This window comes from Drosophila teissieri, chromosome 2R (assembly GCF_016746235.2).
Source record: "Drosophila teissieri strain GT53w chromosome 2R, Prin_Dtei_1.1, whole genome shotgun sequence".
NCBI classification, from domain to species: Eukaryota; Metazoa; Arthropoda; class Insecta; order Diptera; family Drosophilidae; genus Drosophila; species Drosophila teissieri.
Window position 1 is genome coordinate 10,215,037 of NC_053030.1, and position 27,144 is coordinate 10,242,180.

The window sequence follows — 27,144 nt, forward strand, 5'->3', positions numbered from 1 at the left end:
TTGCTGAATTGTAATTTAGCTTTAGTATGTATAACTGCTTCTTCTGTTTGGGCTTTTCATTAAGTTAATTTTTAATAATAATAGTGTAATAATAATCATACCTTTCGTCAAGCACATTTTCTGCCTCATTTTGCGTTTAATCATAGCTTTCGCTTTTCTTACTTGGCAATTGTCCATTTAGCCCATTGCGAGCTGCATTTTTGCATTTTGCATTTTTGCATTATGTGGCTGGGGATTTCTTTTCGGAGTTTCTCTGGGGAATCTTTCTCATGTCAAAGGATAGACGGGTGGTTGGCTGTCTGTGTGTCTGGTTCCTGGATGATGTTTAACTTAACGGGGCTCTTGTTTGCTTGGGGCGACATGTTAAAACTAATTGTTTGTCAATGTGAGTTCTCTAGGTGTACTTTCTGTGTGTGTGTGTGTGTGGGTGTGTATTTTGTGTGTATTAGAGGGTGTGTGTGTGTGTTATTGGTGGGTGGGTGGAGCTTAACGCCCTCGCGCCCAGCGCAGTAACGCATCCGCTAACACATCCAGATGGGCCTTCGTCTGCATGGAGAGAACAAGAACGAGAAAGGCATTTGAATGATGACATCAAGTATACGCCGTGGTGCGCGGCGAACTCACCGTCTTGTAGAACATGCAGGATCTTCGGTCCTCGTCCTCGCCGTCGGGACAGTCGATGAAGCCATCGCACAGCACATGATCGTCTATGCAGCGGTATCTGCCCTGCCGGTCGGGAATGGGGCAGGCGAATCGCTCCATGCCATCCATGGCGGTAGGACACTCTGCAAGAGGAACGCAAACAAGAACGGGTGACAGTCAGTCAGAATGGCTTTCTCTTGGCAGGCGGGGGGAGAAGATGCGCAGGTAAAAGCAGGTAGAAGCAGGTAAGAAGCCCCGAACTTTTCCCATAAATCGTTCAGTGAAAAACTTCTGCACACGCTAATGTCTGCCATGATTTGCGTCTAAACGTTGCAACTGCCAGCCGGCGCATAGAAGTATGCTATGGATATTTCACCACCTCCCCGCCCATACTGCATTTTTTCTTTGTGTATGTGTGTGTGTATATGTGTGTGGCGGCCGCTTAGCAGGTTTTTGTTGTTATAAATAGTTTCACGTTCGCTACTTTAGTACTTTCTGCGGCTAAGAGGAGGGAAAACGAGGGGGAAAATGGCTGGGGAAAATCCAGGCTTGGCTGGCTTCGCCTGCACCGACGCCGCCGCCACCGCCGTCTAACAGAAAAAACAAACTGAAATACAAACTTTACTTTTTGTGGCATTTCACTTTGTGCTCGCCTTTCCTCCATATCTTTTTTCCTTTGCACTGCCTTCCACCAACAAATACATAAAAATAAATCACTTGTAGGACATGTTGGCGCCTCCGGTTTAGTTTTCCCTGCCTGTGCTTATATGGGTATATGCATGTGTGTGCCGGTTGCATGTTTGTGTATGGGGATCCGCTGTTCGAGCTGTCCGTGTAGGTTTTCCCACCACCCACTTTTCCAACTCCTGTCCCCGCTCATTCCTAATTGCCATTTCCGGCGTTCAACTTGCTCTCGCAAAACTTTCCTCTGCTATTTTTGGCTGCATCCAAAATTATTCTGCTCTACGCCGTTCTGGTTTTTGCCACGCGACCAGCTTTGCCACTTAATAATTCCGTATTTTATTTGTCTTATTGCGGAAGTGAAAATCACTTGGCAAGCCCCAGGCTATTCAATCAAAAGGTGTTTCGGGCTTTGCGCAGCTGCAGAACGGCTTATCGTACATATGTTCCATTCATTAATTTTTTCCACCAACAGTGATGTTTTAATATATCTGAATGCATTTTTCACTCTTACATAATAAATATTTACTTATTAATTATGATAAATATTTCTATTAAAGAACATATATCATATTTATCGATAATTTTCCCATAAACGTGTGTTTTTCTGGTTGCATTATTTATTTTATGTTGGTAATCCAGATTAGCAACCATAGTGATATGGTGTTTGCGATTGAAAAAAGTAAAAAGTGTTTACTCTGAAGCGCTTTTTATTTCCCACTCCCGTTGTTTGCCGTCCTTCAATGAGCTGTTCCATCAGCAACTGCTGTGAACTGACATTAAATTAATTTTATTTCTTTTGCTCACGCGCCAGCCGTGCCAAGTGCATTCTATTCATTAAGTTGATCTGTCTGCCCTTCATCGCCGTCTCCATTCGTTTGCATTGCAGGTGTGTGCGATTGTTGCAGTTGCAAAATCACCTGACAAAGCATAAATGTGTGCAGCAGCTGCAGCTGCAGTGGCAGAAACCCGACACTCGAATGTTAGTGCCTCCCCATCGGATTCCCGGGATGCCCCACTCCGCGCCGGAATATTCTTCGGCTGTCAGCGGGAAATCAATTGATGATGGTGTGTCTCATTCTCCAGCTGAAAGCTCGCTTCGTTAGGCACCTGGCTCTTGCAACCTGCCTTCAATGGATTCGACTCCAATTGCGTGGCGTGCCAAAGGGCCATTTGCATTTTGAAGAGCGCCCACATCCTCTGCGGCACGTTGGCTACGGTTATGATGATGAAGATGACGGCGATGATTCAGTTAATGGTGAATGGTAAATGGTGAATGGTAAATGGCGAATGGTGAACCACGATGACAATGTCGCACCGCCGGAGGCGCTTCTCACGATTGCCATTTATCAACTTCGTTGGACGCCGCATAATTGCATCAAAGGACACTTGGGCACGTTGTAACATTCTACCGAGGAGTCCCCACTGGCAGGGGAGGGCGTCCTTGCAGGGATTCGGCCAAAAAGGACGCAGCTTTATGCAGATTTGTGCATACATTACGCATACGCAATGTGGCCGCGGAACCAAGAATTCCATTAGTTTTATTGCCAGAAACGACCAGTTGTTGTGCTCTTCTGCGTGCTTCTGCAACCCACATTTTGTACTTTGAACTTAATTTCACACACAAATAACTTGCAAATTGTAGCAACGTTGTAAAGTTCGGGGGAAATTTCGGTCGCATTTGCTGGCTGGCTATGTTTTCCTTTTTTTCGGGCCAAGTCAGCGAAGTTTCTCCCCTTGCACCACCCACTGAACCCACCGAACCCACTGAACCCACTGAATCCACCGAACCCACTCGCCCACTCAGTCGGATAGCTAGCTTCTGAGGCTATTGAACTTTAAATTGATTTTTGCGCTTGTTTGCTAGTTTTGCTCGTCTCCTTTCTTCGGGCGGGTGGCTCAAATTGCAACTAACCGGTGGGTGCAAGTGAGCTGGAAGTAGGAGTAGGGTCTGGTTTGGTTCTCGTTCTGGTTCTTCTTCCATTTCTGGTGGTGCTTGCAACTGCTGCCAGTGCTTCCATTTCTGCCTCTGGTGCTGCTTATCGTTGTTGCAATAAATCGAAATAAGTTCTGCTTGGAACAGGGTGAATGGCCTACTTTCTGTTCGACGGGCCAAATTAAACTGATTTATACATGTATTACTGAACGATAAGCAATCAAACTTAACTGTGTCACCTAAAATATTCGTGCAGAAATAACTTTTCTGTGCAATTGCACTCATAGATTCCCATGGTGCATCATTCAAATCAGTGCTTAAATATAATATTATACATATTATAGTATTATATACAAGCAATGCCAATGAAATATATTTCATATTTATCCATAAGATACGTGGTATTCAAAGAACATTTAAAAAACCAGAGGATTGGTATGAATTTTTTACCTCTTTGGCTCTGCTTGTGAGTAACTGCGACTAAAAACTACAGACATTCTATTCTGGAAATCACCACAAGCCACTCTATTTCCATCCCAGACGATAAGAGGATAAAAAGATCCACTTGCACAGCTTTCTGCGACTGCAAAACAACACATCAGAGGCGATATAATCACATGTCAACAATATCCACTCGGAATACGCGATGGAAATTGTGAAACTTCTTATGACGTTCGAGTGCATCTCTGTATGCAAATCACCACCACGCGAGGCAACTGTACCCAAAGTTTAGAAGCAGAGCAGCTTAGGAGGGAGGAGGTTTAGGAGAATCAACGCATGTTGACACTAAGACACCCGGCAACAGCAACAACAAGAGAAACAACAACGATGGCTAACAAGCCACAGGAACAACAACCCGTGGGGTGTCAAAAAATCAAAAGCATAAAAAGGATTTGGCTGTTGCCAAGCCAAGGAGCAGTGGCGATGGCGATGGCCATATACTCGCAGATGGGGGATGGATGGGTGTTTTTTGGCCAAAAGTGCCAACCGATGCTATTTTCGTCGCACGACAGACGTATACGTGGCGAATACGTAATGCAGGAGCAGTGAGCTCGTGGCGTGGAGTTCGTGGCGAAAAATAAGTCGCAGAAATTTGTAACAAAGTTCGCGTAGTGAGAAAACCTTTTGCTCCCACTCACACACACGCACACTCACACATATACTGTATACAGATGCACGAAGGATGTGGCGATGGCGATGAAAGAGAAAAAGAAGCAGAAGGAGAGCTGCAAACGCCTGTTGTCTCGTCAGTGCGGCGCCTAAAAGGCTGCCAACAATAATAACAAAACCCACGAAAAGAGACCAAGCTGCACACAGATGCACTCCGTGCTCGTGTCCATCCATACATCTGTGTGTGTATCTGTGTGTGCGAGTGTGTGTGTGCGGGCGTCAGTGTGCAGGAAGCGCCAGCCAAAGGAAGCAGCGCGCAACGATTTTGCAGCAATAAATTGATAGTTTTATGTGGCGCACATAAACAGGAGCAGGCGGCAAAGGACGGTGGGTTGCAGGTCCTGGGACGACATTAAAGTCGCGTCCTTACGCCCACACACAAAGGCAACGGGTTCATCTGCGGCCTGCTTCCGCCTTCTTCCGCCTTCTGCCGCCTTCTTCCGGCCGTATCCGCCCACTGCTCCTGCAAATTACGGCCGTAAATAGCAAAAGGCATTGCATAAAACAAAAGGCTGAGCAAATTTATAAATGACAACTACAAAATTGATGGGCATTTCCTTTTTGCGACAACCTCTCCATTGATTCTATGCCATCCCGAGATCCTGCCAATTTGTCGTCCTGCAAATTTCACTTTTTGGGCCCAGCTTAGGCACAGCAGCACAGCCGAGGCCTCTGACCCATTTCCCTTCCTGATTGTGTGTTGGTGGCAGTGTCCTTCATCAAAAATGAATTCACCGTTTGTCAAGTTTCAATACGAAAAACCGGACAGCAGCAGCAAATTGAGGTGTTCGCCGAATAAAATGAGAAGTCCTGTCATAATTTGTTTGCCTTTCTCCGCTTTGATTAAATTTGCTTCTCAAATGTATCTGCCGGGCGAAAATCTTCCGTTTCGCTGTCTATTATTTTAGGACTTCTGTTGCCGGGGATCGCCTTTCCTTTTTAGCTTTCTTGGCCGCTTTCTTGGGTATCAGCTCCCAGCATCTAGTGCTCCACTCGCCTCGCTTCAATTAATTTAGCATATCTTTTTTTTGTGTTTTTCAACCAGCACACCCACGTACGTGCATAGCACATACGTACAACAAATGGCCGCAGGTTAGCTTTCCTTCATTTTGTTTTCCTTTTTGCCGCTTTGTTTTGCTTTGTAGGGCGTAAAGAAAAAAGCAAACAGCCGCCAGGTGGCGCGTTGGTGGTGGTGGTGGCGCTATGTGTGGCCCCTCGAGGTACATTTTGTTTTCGGTTCACATCAATTGTAATTTAATAAGCCCGTTTCCACGTTCCACGCTCACTTTTCCCACATCCACATCCATTTCCACATCCATATCCTCATCCACATTCACCACCATTCACAGCGCGATGTGATGGGACTACGCTGCCGGCAAGCTAGTTGTCCGTTCCGCCTTCTGCATGTAGGCGAAAAGCATTTTCCCGTCACTTCATATTCATAGCTGATAAATCATACACCCGACTACCACAAAGGCACGCCCACTAGCAGCAGGCCCGGCTGACGGCTGACGACACGGGAAACCTTTTAGGACGCATTCGTCCCGAAAACGCTTCCCACTGAAGTGGTTTGCAATGCTCTCGTGGCAACATTGGATCCGATTCGTTGGTTTCGGATACGCCACCGCAGGCCCCAGTGTCGTGTATCAAAGGGGGAAGGCTGGGCATCTAATTATCAGGCACTTTCCGCTTTAATTTTAGTGATAAATTTTCAGGGACATGCCGCAACATTTCGCTCCTCATAACTAGTTGATGATGCATTGGAGGCCACATAAACACTTTGGCCGGGCAGTTACCAGAACTGCCCCTCGTTCCGAGTTTATACGCAAATGTTATGTCCTTCCCGCCCCACAGCCTTCTGCCTTGCTGTACTGCTCTACTGACGCAACATTTTGCATATTGTACCAGAACATTTAAAATTTCCCATAACTTATACTCACTCTTCTGCTGGCATTCACGGCCTCGGGCAGTTTTCTCGCAATTTCTCATAGTTTTATGGCCCGTTCATGCTGTAACTTTTTCTATTTCCCAGTCAAGTCAGCACTTTTGAGTTGCGATATGCGGTATATTTATATGTATTGTATGATGGCAACAGATTTAACACAAATTAGGTGTAATCATTGTGAGCTAATTGATGAAAATGGTTACACCCACAACATATTTCTGTTTATAATTGATATTATGTTATGTATTAATTAAAATTTAAAACGAAAAAAAGATCTAAGCAGTGGTAGTTAGTGATACTCGTGTTTTATTGTCTGGCTTTAATGCCATAAAACACATTGCAGATACTTGTTAACTATCCAAGTTCTGTCAGCAATGTTTTACGTTGGTATCCAACAGATAAACGCTATCAAAAATCACCCCATTCGCGCACACATATAGCAGAAATTAAAAAAGACAAACGACAAAGACAAAGCGGCCCAAAGGAACTTGTTATTCGAAAGCGAATCAAAACTTATAACTGGCAGATGGAATTAAGATTGGACTAATCTGCGTAGAAGCGTGCCAAATGCCCTTTCAACGGTTATGCCATTTAATTTTGGTTTATATATTTTAATTAACTCCCATCAGAAGCACACACATGCACACACACACACTTCGAATGAGGAGAGAGCGGGTGTGCAAGGGGGTCGAGGGTTAAAGGGCACGGCTGAGGCTCGTCTGCAGAAAACATAAGAAAAGAATAACAATGGCAAAGGCAGAAGCGAAGCAGAGGCAAATGGCCAAATATAGCAACAAATAAACGAAGCAACAAACCATCAACAGTTTAATATGCGACGTCTGTTCTCCGTGAAAAGGAAAAATGACAGAGAGAGCGGGAAAAGCGGCGGAAAAGTGAGCGGCAGGGGGGAGAGGGAGGAGAACGAGGAAAACTTCTGGGAATTGCTGCTTACACATTTGTAATCTTGTCTTGTCTTCGTTGGCTGTCTCTGTTGCCACTGTGTTGCCACTTTTTAGGGAGTGCCGGGAGGCGCATTTCTATTTTTAGCTCCTGTGCTCGAGCGTTGGTATTGGTGCGTATCTGTGTGCGCCCGTGGGTGTGAGCCATGCCTTTGTGTGTGTGTGTGTGTGTGTGCGTACACTCGTTACGTACGTCCTTTTCGGTGGTTTCTTCAGCTTACTTCCTTTCGCATTTCGTCAAGAGTAATAAAAACTCATATTTTTGTTGGCGCCTCTCGCTCTCTCTCTCTTTCTCTTTCTCACTCTCTCTCTCGCTCTCTCTCACTTTCTCCACAGTCTGCCTTTCCCGTTTTGGCCAAATTAAATGAATTTGTTAACGCGTGCTGGTTACTTTTTTATGCCGCCGTTGGCTTTTCCTTTCACGCATCAAATTGGCCTCGCGTCGTCGGAAAGCGATCGATTGGCCAGCCAACAAACTCACCGAACTCCCCTCGAAGGGCAATGCAAAAATCGAAAATGAGAAAAACTTCCTAATTGGCAATTAAAAAGTGTTAGAGCCAGATGCAGGACCAAGAAAAATGAAGGCCATTAAAAGTTTTGTAGCTCTCAAATGTGGCCGAAAGCAGACGCTCTCTCCGTTTTAGGTCTCGATTCATAAAGAGATTTTGGGATATTTTCCATAATTAGTGCAAAGTGCTTTTACACGGCATGATACATTTCAAATTAGTAACGAAGGCAACACAGAACACTTGTACATTCAGAAAAATCGGACAAAGTGCTTCTATTTCACAATGAAACAGCATTTAAGAACACTGCCTTCTAGAAATAAATACACCATCATTCTATAAGAAGTCTACTCTTTAGACAACGTAATACATATTTTTCATAAATTATTCTATTTAAAGGTTCCTTTTTTGAAATATATATACCATCATTTTATAAGGGGTCTACTCTTTAGACAAAGCAAAACATATTTTTCATAAATTATTCTATTTCAGGATTCCTTTTCTGAATGTGTACGAATTTATTTAGGGACTTCCAACAAGCGCAAACGTTCATCTTCTGTTTGGGCTTATAAATTAATGATGTGCGGGTAAGCTAAGTGTGCAGACCGAGTCGATTGTAAAGTGTAATTGTAATTATTTTAATTGCACCGTTAAAGGGCACATTTGCGTGTGTGTGTGAGTGTGGAAGGGGGGGCGGTGTACTTGTGTGTGTTTCGGTTGTGCAACAACAAAATAAACCGCATGGAGAAGTCCCATTGGCCACAGAAGTGTTAAGGCAAGAGCAAACAAAAGTGCGAATGGTTATTATTTGGGATTGACGTCAAAGGCCTAAAACGCCAATTACAAAGCGCACACACATAGATACAGTTGGCTACGTGCCTGGCCAACACATTGAAAGCGTAGAGCCGCGCACACACACAAACACATACTAACAAAACCACACACAATTGGCACACTACAATTTTAATACAGCATACTTTCGGAGGTCTCATGCTGCAGATGACAACAAAGGCAAGTGGGAGGGGTGGGCGGAAGGGTGTTTGGGGGCAGGACTCATCTGCCCCTCTCGTGCAGCGAGACTATCTCGCTCTCTTTGTCCTCCGCCCGGTGACTTTTACTGTCTGTTTTCGCCGTGACCTCGCCCACCTGACCCCTTGAGTCGCCTTTGGCACACTGGTCGCAGATCTTTTGAAACCGCACCGTAGTATCTGGGCAAGAACCCCTCCCTTCTACCCGCCCTCTCTCATCTGCGCTCGTTAACCGCATTGCTCTTATTCCTGTGTTGGTGTGTGTGTGTGTGAGTTTTCCTTTTTTTTTTGCGGCCGCAGCAACAAATTTTTATGTGTTTACGTTTTATTTTTGCTCTTTGTTTTGGCTCACGTAGCCGGGCGTGTGAGGGGATTCCCGGGCAAGGACGAGGCGCAAAGCTTGACCCCTGGACGCACCTTCAACCTGTCGCCCTCTCACTTCTCCTCTCTCTCTCTCTCTCTGTCCATTTCTGGCTTAAGCCTAAACCAACTGATGTTTTAGGTCAAAATAACTAGGGCCCTGGCGCTTGTGGCATTGTTGAATTTTATGGAAAATGATGGCTAAGTTCAAGATCCTGCTGCTGCTGCTGCTGCTGCTGCTCGAATCCCGTTGACTGGTAATTCGAACCGCAATAAAAGTGACTGCCCCCTTTTATGGGCTTAATTATGAGGCTTGGGCGTAATTGAAATGCGATCTGGCTGACACTTAACATGTGGGTGGGTAAATCAAATTGAATTTCAGCCACATCGCTCATCATCAATCTCTATAGACGGCTGTGTTGGCTGTGCTGGCTATTTATAGCCCTGTGCCAATCTGTGCATAAATTTTCGCCCGAACTAAAGCCACAAATGCCATTTTTATATGTGAATTTTGAATTTGCATTTAAATTGCATCGTCGGCGCTTGCATAAAACTCGAAGACGCTGCATAAAGAGGCGAAATTAACTTGCCTTTGTTGCAGGCAGCCGTTTATTTTAATTTCAACAATGACTAAACTTAGCCACACACTAACATCCACACACACACACTATCGCAGCAAAACAACGCACACATGCGCGTATTTATATTGTTTATAATTGGCGGTGTGTTAAAAATAAAACAAAGTCGCGTTATTTTTGTATGTGTCGACGTCGACCGACAAAAAAGAGCCAGCAAAAGGCAGCGATTTGTATGTAAATCGCTCTTAACCAGCGACAATGCCAGGCTTACAAAAAACATGCACTGCGCGAAATGCTGCAGGACTTGTGGGAAGTTCAACATGACTACCTGGGTCTTATAACTAAGGATATAATCGAAGGATAACTACGGCCTTTTCCGTAATTAAGCTTGCGGTTATAGGTTTTCGAAGGATTATATTGATTTCAGAACGGTTTAGTTTGTGGTTGCCATCGAACGGCAGTTTTCTCTAAGTGCAGGCACTCACACACCCACGCAATCGCCTGACTGCTGCCGGAATTCTCACATACATTAGGGCCTAAAAGGGGAAGGTAATCGCGTGCTCCGTGCAGATTAAAATGCGACAAAGCAACACGACAAAAAATATTTTAAATAAAAGCGCAGTCAGCGAGAGAAGGGCGCTGAAAATAAAAATAAAAAGAAAAGGTAAAAAAGGAGGCAAAAAAAGGAGGCAAAAGGAGGCAAAAGGCTCGGCGGCGCACACAGAAAAGTCGAAAAGCGTCAAACGCGCGGATTTGCATTATGCATACGCATACACTTCCAGCTAGCGAGTGAGAGAGAGAGGGACTATCGGGAGTGAAAGAGAGGGGCGCACACCAATTAAGTCACGGCAAAATGCGCGACGGAAATGTGGAAATGTGGAAAAAGAAAGAAAAGCTGGGGCCCATTTTTGGGCCATTTTTTGCTGTCTACAGCATGTGGCATTCACTTTAGCACGCGCATACAGTACGCGACGAAAATCTATGGCGAGCATGCATGTATTTACCAATCCGAGTTTGCAATTATTACAATACTTTAGGTATTAAAAGTTATTAGCCTTAACTGAAATTCAATACAAATTAAAATAAGAAGGATACACATCTTTACAGTGTCTCGTACTACAAGATAATACTTTCTTTTTGAGTTACCTGCCCCAAAAAGGAGTTTCACAAGATGAGCTACGCTCATTAAACGCACTGTGCAGCAACAAATTGTGTTGCGGTTGACATCCGCGAAGGCTTGAACCTCCGCTCCGCGACAATGAGAAGGATAAAAGGGCACCGCGCCCCCATTTGCGATCCCGTCATTTCCGCTTAGCTTGACGCCTTGAATAAATGGGTGAGCTTTGCTGGCATTTTCTTGTTTTTCTTTTCATTCATTTCGGCTTACTTTTTTCGGTGGTGGAAAGGTTTTTCAATTTTCTTCGGCTTTGCGGCACCTGTTGAGCGCTGGCTGCGGCTCAACCAATTAATATCTAATTAAACCGGAGGGCATCCCAGTCAGCGATTGGGGATTTCGGTCATGTGTTGGTACAACCAATTGGAGCCCCAAAGGGACATGTAATGAAATCAGCTTAAAGCTGCCAGAGGTAATTGCTACCGAACGGAGCAGGAGCAACTCGAGATAAGCTGGATGTGCGATAAAAGGACCACTACTCGAACTGAGCAGGTCAATGGAAGCTGCACTTGCTGAATCACTTATTGAGGTATTGATGGGCGGCAAGGATAACACGGAGACTCAATCGGATTGGAAAGGATAGACGATTGGTCGCTCTGCTTTCGCTGTCGTGGGAGTAGGGAACCATTTACTAATTGCTGGCCCTGCAGTCGACTGTGAAAACGAATTGGGCTCGGCCACTATGGCCCCAAACGTTGTATAACCCATAATTTCACACCAAGGCAATTGCTAATTGACAAGCGACTCGAATCGACTCGAAACGACTCGACTCGAAGCCACAAGGCGACCGCCACCAGCTTTTTTCATGCCCCAAGGCCGTCTGCCTATGACGTCAGACGCGTAATCCTCACAGGATTTCCAACGTTGCTGTTGCTGTTGGGTCTTGGGAAAACCACTGGCCGTCATGGAAATTAACCGAGGCAAGTAACAAGCAGCGGGAAAAGGAAAGTGACGCTTCGTAGTAGATTTTTCAGCAGCAGCAGCAGCAAATTAAATTCAGGACTTGTCGGGATCATGCAATTTCTGGGGCAGCGTCCTTGGCGCAAATCAAAGTAATTACAGGCGAGCGAGTCTGCCAAGTGCCCCGGCCACGCCCCCTTTTTCAGGGCGTTTCTGGGGGGCTCGGCCGCGCCGCATTTTATTTATAACTGTAATGGTTATAATTTCGGGCCTGCGGTTGCTTTAATGATGATTATCCTGCCCGCAACTTGGAACTTGGAACTAGGAACTTTGAGCAAGGAACATGGAGCTTTGCGGCATTTGCGTCAGTATATCGACTGTGGGCCAGGAGGCAGCCGCCTGAGCCCCTGCTGGGTTTCCAGCAGGTCCTTCAGGTCCTTCAGGTCAGCAATCAATGCCGCTCAATAATTTAAATTGCCCCCTCGACTCGCTGCCGTCTGAGGTTATTTATACAAAAATTCTAAATACATTTGGCGTTTATTTCCGTACGTTCAGTGTGTCCATCCCCACTGCCTTCCATCCCCATTGTTTCCGTGGCACTTTGGTCTAATTTCCCGGGGCAAGCATTATATACATACATACAGATGTACGTGTCGGACGCATTTGGTAAAACTACTTTTCGCAATTGTTTTCCTGGCATTGGTGGCCATAAAAATTTCATGTCGCTGCTGCTGCTCGCTCGTCGGTGTTTTCCGCCCGTATTCCGTTGCCAAAACTCATATGGCCAAAACAAGGAGCTCCTTGCAGGTGCTCCTAACTGGACATAAACATGTGCAAATCAACATAACTCCTGCCAGCCATCCGGCCCAATCCAACCGGATTGCGACCCGACGTCCCGAAGTTTCCCGGACTCCGCAGAACTCCAGCGATCTGCTGCTTTTTGGCTGGCAGCTGGTGATGTGTTTGTTTGTTTACTTTCAAGTTTTTGCCCTGGCAATTTTTCGCAAATTGCAAACTGGGACAGGCATCCCGAAGGGATTCGGATAGGGATAGGGATAGGGAAAGGATTAGGGATCCTGGCGGCCACATGGCTCGGACTTTCTGCGGTGCACTGACAACATGTTTTGAACATATCACTTTTCTATATGGAAAATTATTTATAACTTTTGACATTTTTAGTGCTGTGCTGCTGTGCATGGATTTTTCGGGCAAGTTCTGAAAGCGGGCCAACTGAAGGAGTCTGGTGCTAGTAGGGTACTTTCCACGAAAAGTTCAGCTCGAATTTCTCCCCACTCAGCTGACACGTTCCTCCACTTCACCCACATTATTAATAATATTACGAGAGTTCCAGGTAAGACGCCCGCTGCTGGGCACGTAGTCTGCTTAGCTCCTGACTTTTCATTAACACCAGGACATCCAAGATGGCCAACATGGCCAAGAAGGGCAGTATGGCCAGGAGGGAAAAGAGGGGAAAGAGGGGAGCGAGGATGGGAGGGTGAGTTAGAGCCGAGAAAAGTTTCATTAAAATTGCTGTAGCTGGTCGAAAAGTTGCACTGTAATTTTGCGCACATTTTTTATTTTCCCTCGGAAAGGGAAACTTCTGCGCAGCTTCGCCATGAGTGGCTAAAAATAGGCACTGAAATATATGAGAAAATGGCATAAAAGTCGGGGCGCAACAGCGGACGAAGGCCGCTTAAACTTTTAAGGCAAGTTTATGCCTTGTTCGGGCGCTATGACAATAAAACTTTTACTTTTGCATTCTTTTTCCATCTTCATCCAGCTCGCAACTTACCTGGCCGCTTAATGCTTTCATATATATTTACGATGGACCCCGGGTTTTTATTGTGAAATATGCCCTACTCGGCGCTTTCAGCAGCAGAAGTTTTGATTATGCTCGAATGCCCCGAAAAAAGCGGAATCCCCGGCTCTACTTAGTTACTTAATTTCCGCGCGACATCCCCCAGCATTCTGCCAAGTCTCAGCCTTGGAACAGGTCTACTCTACTACTCCACCATCAAGAAGGTAGAGACAAAAGGAACCGAGGGGATTACCCAGGCCAGAGCCAGGGAGCAGAGGGTCCTGGGGTTAAAGGTGCAGCCAAGACGTCGACTGTCAAATGACACAATGCCAGGGGAGTTCAGCCCCCGTTGACAGTTCCCAGACGGCAGCCACTTAAGTACCAAAGAGTGCGCACCTTTGGCAATATTAATAGCCGGCCCAGGGAATGGGCATGGCATTGCATGGCATTGCATATTGCACGGAACGGAGGGATGTGGCAAGTGCAGCAGACAAGTGCAGGCAGGCTTCCACCTTCAGAGAGGGTTGCCTAAACGACGAGGGGACGTCACGGCACCGAGATGAAGCTGAGCAGCTGAGCAGCAACCCCAAGAGCAGTCAGGGCTTTTCATTAGCCTGCCAGTTCCCTCTACCTCCAGGTCCACACTCACCATCCACCATCCACATCCAGCACCAGCATCCCCATCGCCATCGCCGGCAGCCTCCTCCATTTAATTTCCTGGCCAAACTCAATTTGAACTCTGACCTTAGCTGGATTTAGACTGCCGCACGCCGCCGCCTGCCTTGGCATATTTTAGAAAACTGTCAGGCGTAGCAAATGGGTAAACAAGATGCTAACCGGCTGATATAGGGCAAGCCCAGGCAGCCAGTGACAGGCAGGGAACAGTGACTGGAACCGGTGACTGGAAGCAGTGACTTGAAATAGACAATTGCAAACAGGGAAACCGAGCGATGAGAGCACTTCGAATTGTACCAGGCTAGTCTGAGAAAACACTCGAACGAGTACAAAGCAATGTTATTGGGATGACAAAGGAGAGTAGTTCACTTGGTAACCGAATTGTGGTTGAGTGCTCCAAAGCCACAAGGATTCCTGGAGCAAAGGTCAGCGAGCAGTTTCAAGTGGCATGTGTAACTCATGTTTATGTTGCACAAAGCAGCTAAGCAATTCCAAATTGAAAGCAAAGTCAAACGAAAAGGAGCAAGTACACGAATTAGCTTGCCAATCTGTTAACTTCTTTCAGTGACTTGCCAAACATATTACCAACTTGAATGAATGAATTCCATAATAATGTAATATTCAAAGTGTGATACTATTAAAACAAATAGAGCATTTAGAATATCGATGTCTGTATTTTGCTGCATCTCTTTTCAAATAAGAGTGAAACAAGATAACTTAATTAAGGTCGATGAAGTAATCAGTTTTATAGAAATAAATAAAATTCATATACTGCTTGTTATTCAATTGGGCTTGTGAGCTTTATAACTCAATATATTTTTAGTAAGCCGATTATTTGACATTCCACATCGATTTTTAACACATCAGTAGCTTCAGTAGCAAGCGCCTAACTGAAGAGGATTTTGGTAAACCGATTACTTCAAATGCCACTGCTGGTGTCGCACTTTGGAAATCACGGTCCGGTGAATGGTGAGCCAGTGCTGGTGGGATTCAAATGTCCCACGCCTGCTTGTATCCTTAACAGGGACAAGCCTCCCCGCCCCCTTAACACCATCTGACCTCTCCACCTCCGTGTCCACCTCCCTCCCACTCCTCCATGAAGCAGTGTCCATTCATGGACATCGCTTTGCATTGCTTTCCATTCCAATCCGGCTGGCTTTTGTTGGGCTGGCAGCTCTCGCATTGTGGCCACTGTCACAGCCAGGCCAAGTCCCATTCATGGGGCCAGAGCCATAGTCACAGCCACATCCACAGCCAGAGCCAGCAGTCCAGCTGAAATCCTGGCCCACATCCACATCCACACCCACTGGCACTGGGTGCCGCCGCCACCCAAAACCCATTCACATTGTCATTCTGCCGTGTTTGTTTATGGCTTACGCAGTGGCTCAAGTGTTTGGGTCTTGTGTTTGCGTTTTGTTTAGTTTTTGATTGGAAAACAATGCCAGCGCCTGAATGAGTGGGTGTCCGTCCGGATGGGGGACTTTCCAGAAGGCAGGACGTTTCGGACGGCTCTTCAGATGCCTAAACTCGATTTGGAATCGTTATCGAATCGGCCACGTCACTGGCGGGCCCAGAATAAATGATTTGGCCTAGTGTAATGCCAGTTCAATTATATAATTCGGATTCGCCCAGCATTACGGGGAAATTGCGTACTCGCACTTTTATTGACCTCATTGAGCCGCAACTTTTGAAGAAAAACATGTGCTCATTACCTTTGGTCAAGGCAGTACTACTGTTTACTTTCTGCAAAAGGTCACATACCTAAAGGCACTGACATTTTCCCCACAAAGACAAGTTATTTTCCAGCCAAATAGCTCACAGTTTAGGGAGATGAAGTTAAAAGTGCAAGAGATAACAAGGCATTTTGAGATTTATTCCCGCCGTCTCCACTTCTTCGCTGCCACAAGGATAATGAATCTGAACGCTGCAGCGATACAAATGCCCCCCCAATAAGGACACTGTTGCTGGTCGCGCTATCGAGGAATACATATACATTATAGAGGTATGAGTACAAACCAAAGCCGGAGTATTTATTTAGCCATGAACGAAGGATTTCGATGTGGGGTTCCCTCCGGCGAACATGAAGCCTTCCGAGCGATTTCTTCTGCTGGTCTTTTGTCAACTCACCTGCTTAATGGGAAGCGACAAGGACCGAGGACGGACGATAAATTAAACATGAGGTATCTACTGGCGTATTATTCTTAGGCTGCCTCGAAATAAATTCAATTTGACATGGTGTGCATCCATTAGCAAAGTTCGTGGCTATATTTGCTATCTCCTCCGTACCCGACCAGTGTGCGTACACGACCCGAATTGACAGCCCGAGGTCATTTGGTGGAGTCACCTACTGGCATATTAATGCAGAAACTTCCATGCTGCTAAGATTGCGAATTGCGAATTGCGAGTGCCGAATGGCGAAAATTGAGATTGAGATTCGGATGGGGATGGGTATGGAGATGGGGAGGAGATATGTGCCGGTACTGGCTGCTGGCTGGGCCTTTTGGCCTTTTCTCCGCATATAAATCTTATTTAATTGCAAGCCAGCTGTCAATTTCCACCAAAGCCCTCCGCTGGCGTGGGAAATCAGCCGGTGACATAGAATGACATTTATTTGCCAGACGTTCCTCGCACCGCAGACATGGTGGTTGTGCTCTGGTTTAAGCTTTCAGCTGGATTTGCTCGAGCTTAAGGATACCGCCAGCTCGGCTGGCCTCGTCAGTGATTCGCTGACCATGGAATGATCCTTGCAGCATTTATTTGTCCACTGCCAGTGGGCAATTTAATTTCAACGCTTGCTTCTCCTTAGACTTCAAATAGTCCTTCTCTTTCTCCCCATCTTCATCTGCTTTTCCCCTCCAACTTTCCGGTTTTTCCTTTGCCCAGGCTTTTTATGCAGGGCGACAGGTGTGGCCCTAAGTTTTCCCTAGGTCGGCGGCGGGCAACAAGTGTCGATCTGGCATTTCCCAGCTCCCAATTTTCACGTTTTCCCGAAACTGTTTGCTTTGCTTGCTGCCACCTGGCTTTCGCATACGCAGAGAAAAAACTCTTAAGTTAAATATTTAAAAATGCAGAGGCAAAAAGCGAGAGTTCCTTCAAACTTTTTGTGAAGGCATTTGACTTTGTTGAAAACTACAGGGAATAGCTCTTCTCACACCTTTAGGCTTTGTATTTTCTTGCAGTGCACTGGGAACAGAGAGTAATTTACCAGCACACACAGCACCACGAGACAATGATTGATTGAAAAGTGTCTGCAGTTTGTGGGCGCGTGGGCGAAATGTGTGGCGGCGCAGAAATAATAATAATAATTCCTCCCCCTTTCCCACTCGGCCAAATTGCTGTGCGAATTAAAATAAACAAAGCCCCGCATAAATATTGCATAATTTGAGACCCGGCCCCAAAAGCATACCCATCTCATTCATTGTTGCACGACGATGACGATGATTATGCGTAAATTGGGGAGCGGCTAGATCGATGGGCTGGCAAAAGGTCAGCAGAAGGCAGCGTTGCGGGAAGAAAGACCAGAGCCACCAGCTTTCTGCGCTCTTTTTCTGCCTTGGAGACGGCACATCCCGGTCCACCCCGGCACATCCTGGCTCATCCTGGCCCATCCTGGAACCCTTCCGCCACATTGCTTTCTAGAGCGGCCAGGGTGCTGCTAAATTATGCATGCAGCTGTGTGAGTGCCAGCCTCATTATGCACGGCTGCTGCGAGTTGCCGGCCCGGAAGCCTTTAAGTAGGCAGCTCCCTCCCCCATCTAACCCCAATCCCCCAATCGCCCTGCCCAGCCAGACCCGACCCGACCTGGCCTGGGCTGGCCAAGAGCTCTCCGCTTTCTTTGCCACGTTCCCAGGGCTTTTCCGCACAAGTTTTCTTGTTTCGCTGCTTCGCTGCTTCTCTTCTGAATTTCAGTTTTTAGTTTGCCATGCATGCGACATGCTGAAGTGATGCAGCCAGCACCTTAAAGTAGGTCCTGCTGATGCTGTCGGCTTAAATAAGCCATAATTTGCATTAGCATGACTATGCACTTGCTGCATGCTACAGTGTACAGTGCCTGCCATAAGTCTATAAGAGTCTACGAGTATGCACATGTACTACGCACACAGGGGCACACTCTTGAATGGCCTGCTCCAGTTTTCAGTTTTCACTGGCTGATTTCTATTGCGTTTGATTTCCATGACCTGTGACGCACATGGCGCAGACACTATCCCCGCTCCTCCGCTGCTCCTCCGATTGGGGCGAAGTACCCATCCAAAACCGGCGGCATATGTCATTCGGGATTGTGTGTGCGCTATTGAGACCTCGGCTCGGCTGCCAGCTAAATTTTTATACTCGCAATTGTTCTTGGATCCTTTTTGGGTTCGCCACCCAATCGACCATTTCCATTTGACATTTTCAAGGACACGGACGAATGCGTATCTGCGTAGTCAAGTGTCCTAGGACGTCAATCAACTCTTTTTCGAATCCAGTTCACTGGGTTGGGCGAAGTCTTGGGATGTGACAATCATCTCCGAAAATCGCACTGTTTGTATGAGTCTCTCAACTAACTTGGCTTAATTAAATGGAAATGTACGCTTAGAAAGTTCAATGCATGTTTATTTTAAGCTTGTTGATAGTTCAACGCCTACATGAAAGACTATTTTGGTAATTGAATTGGTGTCCACCAATTTTTTAAGCCCATAAAAAGTTCATTTATTTATCTCGTCGCCAACATGCGTCATTTGCCATTGGCGACGTGACGATGAACCAATTAAAATACACAGGTTTCCAGTACCAATTAAGCCCATCAGATCCATGTACAAATAAATAGTGTATAATTAAATAGCAATTTGCGTGGCTGGACCTACATGAGTACACCTTATTTCAATGTTTGACACAAAATTGCATTTATAATTGCTGTCAGCAGGTGATATTTCGTATTTTAAAGTGTTATCCATTCGGAACATTATCAATAGATGCGCTACATGCTGCATTATATTCTATGCTTCTAAATGGAGGACAATAATCCCTCTAAGGCTGGTCTGTAAATATACCATTACTTAAATGGAAATTAGCACAAAAACTGCACCCAGGCATCTTCTAAATATACGTAGCTAAGAATCCCTCTAAGTATAGCCAATAAATAACGCATTATTCATAAGCAAAGCAGCCCAATTACGAGAAGCTGCTAACACTTGGTTAATTTTCCGCTCACTTGGAGCTAAAACAATGCCAAAGGACTCGGTGATGGGGATTTCAGAAATTGGCTTCGTCCTGTTCGCTCTCCCGCTCGCACTCGCTCTCCGTCTCTGTCTCACTCTTCTAGTGGCTGTGTGAGCACATATTCCGCAATTCATTCATAAATTCCGCGTCAGCTCACAACTCATTAAGCACGCCGAGGATACAACAAGGATACCTACTAGGCCACTACTACCCGCACTTACTTGCCAGCCGCCTCCTGATTGCATTGCATCATCTTTTGTGGCTAAGGACTCGTTCCGGCTCCCTCCCTCCCTCGCTCCCCTCCTCTCCCGCCCCTCTGGGTAAATATATCATAAGCAAAAAGTCCTTGACGCTTCATTGACTAAAAAATTCTAGCACAAACACACACACAAACACACGCGCACACACACGAGCACAAGCACTCACACACTCACCCGATTACTCAGCCACATTTATTTGCCGAAGAGTTTTACTGGGTTTTCTGTTTTTCTTTCCGCTCTTCATTACGGATGACTAAGAGCTGACTGGCCAAATAGGATATACTATGTAGCACGGCTGTGTGTGCGGTCTCCAGTGTCTTATTATAGATTTTGGCCAAAAATCTCCGCCTTGGTGTGGTTCATTATAGCCCCATAGCTGATATTTATGCAGTGCTCGCAGCTATTTGCTTGGCCATGTTTATTCAGCAGCATGCCACAATCCTTTAGCCACTTTGGCCAGATTCATACACTGCTCTCGCCATCGCATTGCATCGCATCGAAATAGAAAATATAGAAATAGTATATGTATGTTCGCCATGGTGTGTGGGCATAAGTGTGTCAGTCTCTTGGATCCCAGACAACCGTCCCATTCTGTGACGTAAGGAGAAAGCAAAACTTTGGCCAGCTTTTGGGCTGCTGTCGTCAAACTGGCTGAATGAGCCACCATCACGCACACTCTCACCCAGACAATTGGCCCGCTCAATGGCCGCGTGGTGGCCCCCCCTTTCAACACCCCGCCCCACCGCATCCCCTCGGCCCGCGCTTACGCTAATGTAAATATTTTCCCACCCCACCCAACACCTCCGCCCGCCTCCCTGTTGTCCTGTGCCACCATTGTATATGCAGCAGCCCCACAAGAGGAGGTTCTGCGTGGCCTAAGCTCCCCGTCTGCAAGCTGTAAAATCACCTCTCTCCACCCTCCATCCCTCCCTCCCTCACCTACTGGCCAAATGACAAACCGTCGGACTGACTGAATGGCTGAATGACTGAGTGAGTGAGTGAGTGAGTGACTGGATGCTGGTGATGATGTCACTGTTTATTGATTCATCCGCTGGCCGACAGCCACGATGTCCACTTTCAGCACGTTTCTGTTTATTTTTGGCCAGTGCATTAAGTCAAAAGGCTAATTTGCCGCGCCGAAACAGAGTCCACCTCATTAACAAATTCAGTGTGTGGGCGTGACCGGGGCGTTATTGCTTCCAGTTCATTTGGCCAGTCCCGCTCTGGCCGGGACCATCCTGTCCAGCAGTGCAAATGGGGGTCGTCCTCCTAATTAGCCATGGGCTTTGGGCTATGGGCCATGGGCCATCGGCCAGGTTGTAGACTTGAGACTCGATGCAGGAACGTTTAATTAGGGGAGTGGGGGATGTGGCAGCGTGAATATTTTGGGCGCCGCACGAAAATGTCAAAAGTGTGCCATGCCATTGGCATTGTAAAATGTTGGAAGAAAATCTCTATAGGTCAAAGGGCATGCTGCGTACGCAACCAGTGTATCCCCAAAATAAATGCCAAAAATCCATTAGAACTTTGAGGCAAAAAGTCAATAGTTGTATTAATATTCCATACAAATAATAAAGTATGAACTAAACGGAAAATAGATCTTATTGCATTCTAATCTATATTTTAAATATTGAATAAATGAGTTTCCTATAGTATATCTTAAGATATTAAGCTTACGTTTTCCACAAAAGTCAGGTTTGTAAGCATAAAGCAATTTTCAAGAAAATTTACCACCAATTCAATAAATCAATCAAATTCGGCAAATTTCCAATCCAAAGGCTAAAGCGGGGTTAAGGATCTCCGAGGCAACCAATCTGTCTGCCAGAACCAGTAACCCACTGGTATCCCAATTTGTCTGATCTGTCGCCGCTGCTCGAGTGTCCTGGAAATCGGTCATTTGCATATCTATGCCCGATTACGGAGGCATCCAGCCGCCGATGTGGAAGGAGGTGGAACCTACAAGTTGTGGCAGACAACCTGTCGCTGTGGTAAAATTTTCCATCCGCTCGACTGCAGCCGCCACACGAACATGACGCGGAAAATGGGCGAGGAAAAGGAAAAGGAGGGCGGCCACTGACAAACAGACAGACAGACACACAGACGGAAAGTCGGAAAGACTGACAGAGGAATGGAGTGATAGACGCATCTCCAATATCCATTTCCAACTAATTTGCGTAATATTTGACAGGAGCGAGGGACTGCAAGGATACGTCGATGGATGAGGAAGGTCCGCCGTCCGCCGTCCGCACAAATCGATGATCTTTTTGCCGCCAAGTGGCCACTTGAGGACCGAGCGGTCCTCAAATTACAAATTAAATCAACCGCCGGAGTATGAAAATGTTGGTTTGAGCGGGCGAAGGAAAAGCAAAGGCGTGCGCACACACACTATCGCACTCGGATTCTCACGCACACACACACCCACAGGAGCAGGCAGGATGTGGGCGTGGGAGCGAGGACTTGTCAAACGGAGGCGTCCTGTCCAGTCGCCTCGGACCCCCGGGGTGTTGTTACTAAATTAGTTGGAAACCGGACCAGCAGGATCGTAAATTGTGAACGCGTTTTAATGATGTCAAGTTGTAAACGCAGCCGCAGGTTTCCCGGGAAAATGCTAGTGACGGGGTTTTTCATGTTTTATCCGGCAACGTTTTCTTTTTGCTCGGCACAGAAGCAAACTCTTTTGGCCGACAGGGACTGGCAACTGAAGTGGGACTTGATGGCATACTCAGATGGCATGTAGGATAGGTTTTTAGAATATTTCACTAAAAGATGTACGCAAATAAAAGTTTCAGGTATGTTTCATAAACTGTAAATACAGTGGAATAAACTGCGAAAGAACCTATTAGTATAATAAGTATATGTTTGTATATTCTTTTGAACGGGTTTAAAGTTTTGGGTTTTCTCATGTGGGCGATTGAAGTGCAAGGATCCTTAGCTGCCATTCAGGGCTATTAGAAACACATGTGTGCGGCTCTCACGGCGTTCTCTCCTATCCGTATAATCGTTTTCCAGTGTAAACACTTAGGGGGACGATTGTAATTTCCCGACTACCAACTACCATCTACTGACTACCAGCGAAGGTGTGAAGTTTGGAGCGTTGACGTTTTCACAGCAGACACTTGATGACGTTATGCGGAAATAAACAAAGACACATACGCACCCAGAAATGTGGGAAAAGCGAGCTGCTGGCAAGGAAAAATTGGAAATGGGAAATGCGAAAGTGCTGGAGGGAGGCGGAAAGCAGCGAGGGCCATAACAATGAGGGAAATTGTGCAAACATGCGCATAAAATGAAAACTCATTGATTGTCTTCGCATATTGGATTTTCGCTACATCTCTCAATCTGCGAAAAACCTTGCCAAATCAATTGTTCACAGATGGGAAATTCCACAGAGAAAACGGAGAAGGCCGCGCAGCTTCAGCCAGTAAACTAATCCAATTTAATTTAATTGGCCATTCTGTTTCCACGAAATGTTTCCACTTTCGCTTTACTTAGAGTTAAGACCGCTGCGTATAAAAAAGTAAAATAAAGTACAGGTAATCGTAGAACAAAAAAACTATTACAATCCAATTCAAGTATTACATCAAAGAAAAAAACGAGTAACGGGTAGAAAAACACAAACTCAACTTAATTAACAGTTTGCAAGTGCAATAATTGATACGATAGCCATATTTCACATCAATCAATTAGTTTCCATTTTGGCTTAATTATAAATGCTTTGTAGGTACGAGACTTTCTTGTTGCGGCAAATTGGCCAGAATTCCAAATGGCGGGAAGAGTAATTTGAATTTTGGATTATTTTAAGAACCGCATGGAAAATTCAAACTGGCCGAGAAGTGGCCATCAAGCGCCAGCTTTTGTTGGTAGACCAGCAATGAAATCGCATTTAGCTCACGGCCATAGCAATGTCGCCATTAAACTTGAAAGTGTTAATTAAAAATTAAAATTGATTGTCCGCCGGGACGAGAACAAGGCAGACAACGGCAGACATCTTCCGCCGAGTCCTGATTCTGGTCCAACTTTCTCTAAGCACATTTCGTATTCATGGCGACCATCAAAACTTGTTGTAAAGTAATTTAGCCAGCCAAGTGATTAACAACGGCCCAAATGGATGAAAGCCAAGGACGAACTTCCTCGCAGTCGCACTCCTTCCGAAGTCCTGCGACTAATTTGCTAAATGCAATGGCCAAAAATAACGGACTGCAAAGTTGGCCAAACTACCGAAAATAGCTGCAGAAACTTTTGCGCTTCGGCCATTGTTGACAAATGATTTAGTGACAATGTATTAAACGCCGGCTGATTGATGATTGATCACCCAGGTCGCCCATCAGCCGGCTAAAAGGATTAAATTGCCGAACTTCCGAACTGCCGAACTGCAGCACCTTGGATCATGAAATATGCACGAGTTCGCCAGGAATAACAAGAGCCGCCATAATGAAACGGGTCTATACACCCGCACACAAAGTTCTACGCATTAATAACTGGCGCAAAAGAAATGGTGACGGAAATAGAGCGATTATGGCATGTCCTTCGGGACCTGCCCTACTTGCTCCGGCCCTTTGAACCCAAAAAGGAAAGCACTCACACTCGCAATTGATATGTATATGTATTTGTGTGTGTGAGAGTGTGTGTAGTGTGTACTAGGGGGTCAAGAGCGCGTTTCACTCGACTCAATTCGGCACGAAACGCAGCGATATTGGAAAGATATTGACCGTCTATTGTGGGTAAATGTTGTCTTTCGGGGCATGTAACACGCATTTGTAAATTAACCATGCCGCAGTAATTACAATACACTGCAGCTTAATAGAGAGCATTGCGAAGTGTTCGACTTGATTTAATAGCCAGCCATATTGGGTATGAAATCAAAATATCACGTACTACATGTAGGTAGAACTATAAAGCTGTACTCCTGATTTGAAGACTTTAAGAACTTGTCTGCTTATGTTACAACTATTTCGTGAAACTATTTCAGAAAGTAGAAAGTTCACTCTAATTTCGATTTGTTAAAGGTTTGTTCCAATGTTAAAGGTGGACACTTGATTGGATCAAGTTAATGCCAGACAGTCGGCTAAAGGTCACAGTGGAAGTAGGGTAGGTTACGCCAACTCCCCAATAGTTCACCATGGAATCCCCAACTTAAACCGCCATATAATGGGAATTTGTATGTAGTTGTATCTGGAACTCACCGATTTGTGGCACATCGTACTGCCGTTGCCCGCGGGCGGTGCGCAGCATCAGCTGGCTGGCTATGCTGTGGGAGATCGGTGGCTGCGCGGAGTAGCCGCCTCCTGGCGATCCCATGGATCCGGATCCGGATCGCTTGTTGCTGGGATCCTTCTTGTCCTGCTGCGACTGTTGCTCCACCTGCTGCTGCTTAGATAGTCCATCGCCGGCTGTTTGTTTGCCGGAGGAAGAAGTGGAGGAGGAGGCGGCAGAGGATGCACTGCCCCCTAGCTCGCTATGTGGCTTCTCGTTATCCTTGGAGCCGGAGCGACTGGATGGCTTCAGGTGCTTGCTGGCCGTGGCCTCCGAGTTGGCGGACAGTGAAAGTTTGCCACTTCGCTGCGGCTTGAAGTGCTGGGCGAAGATCTGGCGCTGCAGCTGCTTTTCCGCCTCGGAATTATGGGCCGTTCCCTGGCCATTTCGTTTCCTGGCCCACTTTTGCTGCACCCGTATGTTGTAGTTGCCCGGGTTGTGGGTTTTGCCGGAGTGCATCGTCTTGAAGGGGGCGTCTCGCTGCTCCTGTTCCTGCTCGAAGAGCTGCTGCAGGGAGTCCGGTGCAGCCAGTTCCAGTTGCTCCAGCGTGCGGTAGGGATTCTCCGGGAGTGGTTCGTCCTCCAGGCCGTGATACTGATAGGCGTCCAGTTCCCGCAGCAACTCATCCTCGCCCAAGTGGGGCTCCTGCGGTTCCGGCTCCAGTTCCGAGAAGTCATCGAAGTCGCCGAACGAGTGCAGTGGTTCGTAGAGAGCCTCCGCCTGCTCCTCCCTCTCCGCTGGCTGCACCACCCTGCCGTAGTATTTTACGGGTCTGTTCTCCAGCTCCCTCAGCTGCTCGTAATCCTGTTCCAGGGTAACCGGTGTCGGCGGCTGCTTCTGGACATTGCCGAAGATGTAGCCCCGTGCCGCCTGCTGCAGCAGCGCCGGGTAGTCGCCCACGTCCAGCTCCTCGCTGGGCTGCATCTGTATCCGGCCGGCGATGAAGGGATGGCCGCGATGATTGCTGCCCGCCGGCGGCTGTTCCGCCGTCTGCTTGGCGCGGGCGAGGAGCATAAGTCGCTCCCGCTCCAGCTGGGCCATGTCCGCTATCTCCTTGTTCAGCCGCACGGTGGTGGCATCGAAGGCGGCCGCTGCGGCGGACCGGTGGCCATGCGGCGAGGATCCACCGCCCGGCGGAGATCCTCCGGGATGCTGCTGGTGCTGCTGCTGCTGCGAGGGTGCGGTCTGCCAGGCGGCGGCGGCTCCCGTCGAGGGTCCCACGGGATGACTGGGCACCTGCACCACCTTGGCTTCGCCCAGCGACTTCTCACCGTTGCCGTTGCCGTTCCCGTTGCCATTTCCGTTTCCGCTCAGGTGGAGGGCGTAGAGGCCGCCCTGGATGAGCAGGACGCAGAAGAGCGTCTGGGCCAGCGAGCAGAACATTTTCCGTTTGTTGGTCTGGCGCAGCTTCTCGATTAGACGGCTTATCTTGGCGGTTTCGGATTGGGTTTACCAGGGGAAATACAGATAGCTTGTTAGTCCGGGGGGTGGTGTTTGGTGTTCGGTGTTTGGTGTTTGGTGTTGGGGGGGTGGGAGTTATAGAGACAGGTGGCAGGTGGTTTTCGGGGGCTGGTGGCGGTGAGCGGTGAGTGGTGAGTGGTGGTGAGGGAAAGTCCCGATATCAATGTTTCTCTCTGGGCTTTCGATGCTTTGCACACACGGCTTTTGTGGGTCTTCAGGCCCCACACCGCTGACCAACACTGTGCCGGCCTATGCCTGGCATTGCACTACACTGGCCTGCACCGAAGTTTTTCGAAGTTTTCAAACTTTTCGAAGTTTTCCGAATTTTGTGTTTTTCTTTCTTTTTTCAAACTTTTTGGCTCTTGCTTTTTGTGAATGCCTTGCAACGACCGTTTGTGGTGTCGTTAATTTTCAGTATTAACTTTCTATTTTTTCGGGCACTTAACTTGGCGTTTTCTCACTGGCCAGTCACTCGATTTCGATTTAGACCTTAGGCTTATTAGTTAGTTTTTTCGCGGCACTTTGGTTTCTTGGGTATATAATTTTCTCGTGTTGTTATTCAGCTTTCTTTGTGGTGTGAAAACTTTCCCTTGTTCTGGGTGATGGATGTTTAGTGGA

General features: G+C 46.7%; 1 protein-coding gene across 1 annotated transcript; it reads right to left on the minus strand.

Moving 5' to 3' along the window:
- On the minus strand, positions 1 to 26,450 carry LOC122613839. The gene is made up of 3 exons (XM_043788238.1): positions 24,996 to 26,450; positions 625 to 785; positions 1 to 546 (listed from the first exon to the last, which is right to left on the minus strand). The coding sequence occupies exons 1-3, from the start codon at positions 26,446 to 26,448 to the stop codon at positions 487 to 489; spliced, it is 1,674 nt and encodes a 557-aa protein (XP_043644173.1). The 5' UTR covers positions 26,449 to 26,450; the 3' UTR covers positions 1 to 486.
- Between the last annotated feature and the right edge of the window lie 694 nt (positions 26,451 to 27,144).

Excerpts from the sequence above, each read along its gene's own strand:
- LOC122613839 (XM_043788238.1), bottom strand. The coding sequence starts at position 26,448 with ATGTTCTGCTCGCTGGCCCAGACGCTCTTCTGCGTCCTGCTCATCCAG. Across the intron at positions 786-24,995 it reads GTACGATGTGCCACAAATCG|AGTGTCCTACCGCCATGGAT; the intron begins GTGAGTTCCAGA and ends TTCCTCTTGCAG. Across the intron at positions 547-624 it reads CCTGCATGTTCTACAAGACG|ACGAAGGCCCATCTGGATGT; the intron begins GTGAGTTCGCCG and ends CTCTCCATGCAG.